General features: G+C 46.9%; 1 protein-coding gene across 5 annotated transcripts in view; it reads left to right on the top strand.

Moving 5' to 3' along the window:
* Positions 1-7,145, top strand: part of LOC146197713 (pleckstrin homology domain-containing family G member 5-like) — a 767,578-nt gene that overhangs the window by 669,267 nt on the left and 91,166 nt on the right. For all 5 annotated transcript variants that reach the window (XM_084599624.1, XM_084599625.1, XM_084599626.1 and 2 more), the window contains one exon: positions 5,236-5,372. In XM_084599624.1, the coding sequence (XP_084455750.1) occupies positions 5,236-5,372 (137 nt within the window). The remainder of the gene's footprint in view (positions 1-5,235; positions 5,373-7,145) is intronic.

Below are 7,145 nucleotides of genomic sequence, written 5' to 3'. Positions count from 1 at the left end.
GCGGCGGGCCGTTCGATATATAGAACGACCGGCAAAATTGTAGTTCGATACACCGTGCGACTTTCTATATTTTACACAGGGCCTTTAAAGACATAATCTATTGCTTCGATGTGTATGATAGTTCGAAATATTCTGATTCGATATGTCCAGTGTCGACCACATGTCGAAAACGGAAACTCTCCGCTTTATTTGATGGCCGCTGATAGCGATATATAGGAGTGCGCCTGTGTGCTTCTAAGAGTCCGTCCTGTGCCGCATGACTCCGAACATTCTGCAAAGGGGCTTTACACTGTCACGTATAAATGGCGCAACCATCTTCTTGTACATGATGAATATCCTTGCCTGTTGATGTCATACGAATATCTCAAGCTAGCTGGCGAGCTACTAAAGTATCTAAAGTTATATATTTTAAAAGGAAGACATTTTTGCTGAAACTTTTACAGGTAAAACATACTTCTCCGGTCTACTTTAAAATAGTTCTGAGAAGCTACGGGATGGCATCACTGTTCCTGTCGTGCGTCTTCGCATGCCGCCAAAGAACACAATTTAGCGGGGTTTAACGTCGGTGGCTTTGTTTTTATTCCCTCGAACAAACGGTTATGGGTTTCAAACGTGCAGTCGCCGTAGATGACGTCATCATATCACCACCCCCCCCCTCCTTTCCTCATTTTCTTTGTCTACTGTTGTGTTTTCCCATTTTCTACCTCCGTCTCGAATCAAAGAAATTTCCTGAATGATTTTTGATATCGCTGTATACTCGCAACACTGAAAATCCCGCGGTCGTGCTCATCACGTGATCGCTGACACCGTATTCCGCTCTGTTCCGCGGTGTAAGGGCGGAATAAAAATTAAAGCAATGAGCAAGTACTCAGTCAAGCTAGACGAGCGAGTCACGCGGCTGGAGAGGCACTTCTCCTCCCTGCCAGTCTTGTTCCCATCCTTCCACTCTTTCTAATTTTTTTTTTTTTACTTCCATTTGTCGAAGTGCGTATCTTCTTTTTTTTAGTCGGCTTTTCCGAAAACTTGATGTCTCAATCACGTCTTTGATGTGCCGCCGAAATCCGTAACTATAGGCGATGCCGCATTTTTGACCACAAACCTCGCGGGCCGGAAATTCTCTTCTCACTCTTCCCCTCAAAAGCGCGACGAAATCTGTTCTGCTCCGAATTGAGCTCGATGTAACGCATTTATATACAGCGAGGCGGCGCTATACAAGGAGCTGCGTTGAGATTAATGAAATCGGGGCGTCCCATTTGACCGCGCGCTCCCTCGCTTCGAAACACCACCACTCTTCGTCCCCCTTCCCCAGCTTATCGGCCATCGCGGCCGGCAGCTTCACGGCGAGCCATCTATCGCCTGACGCAGTCGACTCTCGCGAGAGCGTCAGAGACTGTGCATCCTTTGTCCGGGATGAAAACAGTGGAGGCGGCGGCAATCGAAGAGCCGGATCAGGCCGCATCTCTGCGGACGACCGTGCAATCAATCGCGCGCACTATATAAGTCCCGCCATTGCGGGCCTAACCCGTACCCGTAAACACTCACACGCACGCTCTCGCATGGGTGGCGCCAACGTGGTTGCCTGCGTGGTAAAGAGGGTGGGAAGAGAAAAAAAATGTACAAGAGAGCTCGGCTATCGCTCGCAAGCGCACGGTCCGTATTGACGATTCGACCCGCGGCGCTGGATCATGCATGGGAGTGGGATGATGCGCGTCGGCGCTTATCTCTAATTGAGGCTAATTAGGTCTCTCAGTAATGGAGGTACGCGCTATATGGTCGCACCCGGGGCGCGGTTCTCTTCCATGCATCCCGCCCTTCGACGCACCACGAGCGTGTGGTGAAGAGCGTCGCTTACAGCCGTGCGTGCTTGTCTCGATTGATCCACTTTACATACGCGCTCGCTTAACACGCCGCTCGAAGCCCCACGCTTGTTTTCATTTGAGCGCCTGAGTGAGCGTGAATATTCAGGCACTGTGTGTTTTGAAGAAACCCCTGCTTAGTGCCGGCGAGCCACCGCTCCTCCTGCGTGCACAACACCCCCCTCCTATAGTTTTGCACGGCGGTATCCTAGCATTCGCGCTTGGGTTGTAGTGTTCGTATCGTTCACTGTTCATGAAAGGCGTCCCTCGAACTGAGCGAGCCTGTTGTGTGTGAAGATGTGCGCACGTCGGGTGTGTGTTCTTGTACGCGCGCGTGTGTATACCTTTCCTGTGCACCGTATTCCTGGGATTACTCGAGTCTCTGCGCAGGCTCGTTTCTTCGTGTAAAAATAATGACGGAGCGCGATCGGCATTTGCGGATTGCCGATTTATAACTATGCTTCCAATGGAGATAACTTCAGCCGCTTTCCTTTCACGTACGATGTAGAGCAGCATGCGGAAGCTGTCACGATTTTACCACGCCTCGGCGCATAAAAGTGCGCCACCTAAAAATGCGTAGTAATGATTGGTGTGGGCCTTTGTCGTTCATTTTCCTTGAGAATCGTGCTCCCAATATTGCGATGCTTGCCCTTATTGGGCGTTCAGCTCCGCCGCGCCTGTTTCTTTTTCCTTTTTTCCTACCAGGCCTTTTATGTTATCTCTTCACTTTCTTCAACGTGATGCTGTATGAATTAGCTAAACTTATTTCCGCATATAATATGTACAGTAAAGCAGATATGTCCATTGTCCCTTTTGCATGCCAGCATGCGCTCGCATAGATGCATCACGTGCCTGCTTCTGTTTGCGTCTATGCTCTCGTTCTTTTTGTCCTCGCCTTGTGCGTTCTCCCACGTTACACGTTATACCCTGCTCATGGTGTCGCAGCAAAGCTTTAGTAAGGTTCTGAATATGCGCGTTACTGCTTCGCAGGATTACGTAAAGTGTAGCTATATGTTGTATTTAAAAGTTCTTATTTTCCGCCAATAGTGAGGCATGAAAGCTTGGGTTGAAGCCGGTTAATACTTATGAAAGTGGTTCATTAAGAAGCGATGTCTCCGTAGCGAGAACGATGTCTGTTTTGTGGAAGCCAGCGCCGTCGAAGCAACTCCTGGCCTTCGTTTTATCAGACCATCTGCTGTGCGTTGCAGATAAGGTTGCCTTTCAAGAACCTCGCGTCTCGCTTGTCTCATTCTGGCCAGGGTTTTCAGTATCGTGCCCTCTTTCGCCTCCTATTCTGCTGCACGCTCCGTCTTCGCGAATTCAAAGATGGCGTCTGTCAAGTTTGTACGTATGTGTTGGACATCTTCAAAGCTCGCCTTGTTTGACTTTTTTTTTTTTTGCCGTCAGTCACTGCTTCCGGCGATTATTTTTATCGTTGTCCAAATCATTGCGCGCGTATACCCCTGACAACTTTTCGTTGTCGGGGTGGGATCTCGTTTTCGATGTCCTGGCGCCGTTTCTGATGCGGACATCTTGTCCTCTGGATGTAATATGTGTCGTCCTCCAAAAGTGCTCGCTGCAAACGAGGCACAAGCATGGGCGTAAACTGTCCGCAGAACTGTCCAAACTTTCCGCGCATTTGTACCCCTTTTTCTCTTTCTTTTTGTTGCTGTGTCGATTCTCCGCGCTTTGCTACCTCGTTACCTTGTGCATCGACACGACCGTCGATTTCGATCATGATGCGCGTCTTCTTTCCGTCAGCGATATTCAGGATGCCGTGCTCTCGAGAAAGGGCCCTCCGCATCGATTATACTGTTCCAAACTCAAACCATATCTCTAGAACGCAGCCGCTTTCGTCTCCGAGGGAGGAAAGCCCTGACATATTTGTCGTCGTTCCACCTGATTTTGTGGTTGCTGACGCGTAGCGTTTTTGCGTTCAGCTTAGGGTACCCTTTTGAGCTTGCGGCCGTCCCTGTCTCTTGCAGCGGAGGAAAAATAATATGCCTCTGTTGAATGTTTCAAGACTGGCTAGATACGTCTGATGCTTTAATTCAAAACTCTACAATGATCTAGACATAATGGTATTTTTTTTTTGTACGGTAGGAGTTGAGAAAAAAGCCAATAGAAAGTTGGTGCAAACATAGAAGTGTACGTGAGAGCATGCGAACAAAAGGAGGGAGGAGAAAGCGGAAAAGCGAGCGAACAACGAGAGTCCCAAGGTGATAAAATATGCCTCCGGCCGACGGGGCTAGCTATTACTACGGAGAAAAAGAAAAGGCGCGGAAGTTATCGTCTGATCCGCCTCTCCGGAGAAGAGAAATCACTACGCGTCTATATCTTTCTGTACAGCGACGATGGCGATTTAATTTGGCTGCAGCAGCTCGTCTGCTTGAGCGAGAGTGTCCTTGCAACGCGCATGTGTGCCGGTATTTGTCTTAACGATCGTGTATGTTCGGGAGTGTGCAGTTCCGCACTGCAGTCCGGCCAACGATGCAGAAATTTCGTTCCTTATTTTTATTTTTTGTGATACGAATTGCCTCTTCAACTGGATTTCAGCATGAAAAGTTTGGTTCATTAATTAAAGGTGGAAAACGAATTTAAAAGGCAGCGTACGGGAGCGGAGGAGGCTGTGTTGCACGCCTCAGACTATCGTCTCTTCTGGCCCTCTGTGCGTTTTCTCACTTCATGAGTCCCAGGCTTTAGCGAATGTATAAAAAGTAAATTGATTGCGCTACGCGATAACAGTTTTTGGATCTGATTTATCTAGCACGTACGGACGCGTAAAACTACGTCAAAAGATAGTATTTCTGAATACTAGCACAGTTTACGCGGAACACCTTGTTCACATGTTGGTTCACTAACGGAGAAAATAAATCTGCTCTAAATGGAATAAAGCATAAAACGCGCAGCTTAGAATCCAGATCATTGAGAACAAATGTTGAACGCTGAACCACACGCGCGTACAATCATACCGCCTTGTCACTCGCGCACGTTGGCATCCTTCGGCAACAGACTGCTTTTTGGATCAATTAAACAACATCAAATCTTATCGCGAGCTCCAAGGGAATATGCAGTTGTTTGTGCCCACTTCCTCGCCAAGTTATCACGTGTTTTTTTATCTCCCAGCGAGAATAGATATAGAACAGTGTCCTTTATGAAGAGCCGGCCAGGAGGTTGTCAGCTGTCAAAAAACTTAGCTTCTTCATTTGGCCGCAGCTCCACGCAGCCATGCTGCCATTGTTTGTAGCATCGTGTATCTTTAGGAACAGCCCCTCTTTGAATTTCTTGATGTGTTTATTGCCCGTTGACGGAAGAGTGAGTGTTTGTGCTTGGTCTCACCTGCAGCCTATGTTTACCCTTTCTTTCTCTCCCTGTGCAGGGACGCCCTCACAGCGTTACTAGAGCGTCGGGGCCTGGACCTCTCGAGCGTGCAAGTTCTTCACGAGAGCTCGCGGCGGCCCGCCAACCTTAGCCAAGAGACGCACAAGTTCGCCGGCGCACAGCTCAGGGTGAAAGGTCAGTGTTCTGACCACATAGCTCTCCGTGGCCATTCCTGATGGCCGGCAGATGGGTGAAGGCTGACTTCATGCACGCCTCGCTGTGACGAACATGTATTATTTTTCGCGGACCGCGTTCTATCTTCTCTAGTTGTAAATATTCTGAAAAATGTGCCTCATACTGGCCTGTAGTGAAAATAAAGGTGCTCATATTATGGAAGTTTTAAATATTGCGCCATAAAATTGCCTTCAAGAGCCCCCGCATCATGCAAAGGGTGGGAACAAAGCTTGGGTATCCAGTGTAGCACTTGCTCGCGCACTGGCGCGGAGTCAAAGATAATTTTAAATATACAAGTTAGCCTGTATTACTAGGCTATCGGGTTCTATTCACAGGGAAGCTGCGTTCTCGCTGAAAGCGAAGCTATTACAAGTTAAGGAATGGTTTGGTTTGGTTTGTGGGGTTTAACGTCTCAAAGCGGCTCAGGCTATGAGAGACGCCTTAATGGAGGACTCCGGAAATTTCGACCACCTGGGGTTCTTTAACGAGCACTGACATCGCACAGCACACGGGCGCCTTGCTTTTCGCCTCTATCTAAAAGTGGCCGCCGAGGCCGGGATTCGATCCCGCATCCTTGGGAACAGTAGTCGAGCGCCCTAACCACTGCTCCACCCCGGCTACAAGTTAAGAAAGAAACGAACGGAAACCGGCCATTTTCGATGTCGTCGTTACGAGTTTGAATCAAGTGTTGAAAACATTTAAAATTAAATTATTTCCTCCGTAGATGAGTTTCTCGCTGTCAAACAAGGTTGAACACGCCCAGAAAGAGCGAGAGAATAATTTTATTACTAAGAACGATAACCGAGTGGAGTTACTCTCATTGCTCCTTTTGAGAAAGGGACGCTCGGAAATAATAAATCTGATCGCGCTGTTTAAGAGCACCCGTCTCGGCAGCGCGGTGTCAGGAAGTTCTACGAATGTTCAGATCCCGTTTTGACGGCCATTGTTTGAACGCGGGCTTACCCAAACGCTTCATCTCGCACTGAAGTTCGGGCCCACATCAACCTTCTTATTGCCAACTGAAAAGATGTGGTGGAAAACATTCTCAGCGCTTAGCATTTTATCATTACTGGATGACTTTTAAATTGTACAAATGTAAAAAAATTCTAGGTTTACCAAAGTAATTCAGATTTCTGCGTATTCTAGAAAATTTAATTATGTTCGATTATAACACGTCAAAACGCTAAAACGGCGCGCTCGCTCACTCAGACAGGTATAGTGCTTAAAACATTAGTAAAGCTGGAAATTATCCGATTAAGTAACACATGTAGCAGTAGTAGTCGAAGCTTTGGATCATCTGGCGTGTGGGTTAGCGTCCCAGGTGGATGACGATGATGATGATGATGATGATGATGATGATGATGACGACGATAATAATAATAATAATAATAATAATAATAATAATAATAATAATAATAATAATAATAATAATAATAATAATAATAATAATAATAATAATAATAATAAATAACCCGTTCCATCGTGTGCATGTTGACGCCATTGAGCGCATACAATCTGTTGCTGCTCGGTTTGTTATGGGGAAGTATGATCGATTTCGCAGCGCTACCAATATGAAACGTGAACTGTGCTGCTACTCTTTAAATGAACAGCGAAAAGGTTTGCGACTTAAATTGTTCTTCAGCATTTTTCACAATCAAACCGGAATCACTGTTTCAAGTTATTTACAGCAACCACATTATGTTTCTTCTCGAAATGACCATAAATTGAAGCTTC

Source organism: Amblyomma maculatum, chromosome 3 (genome assembly GCF_055883805.1).
Source record: "Amblyomma maculatum isolate TAMU_Amacu chromosome 3, ASM5588380v1, whole genome shotgun sequence".
Taxonomy (NCBI): Eukaryota; Metazoa; Arthropoda; class Arachnida; order Ixodida; family Ixodidae; genus Amblyomma; species Amblyomma maculatum.
The sequence above is the reverse complement of the archived record's forward strand: the minus strand, read 5'-3'. Positions and strand labels throughout refer to the sequence as shown.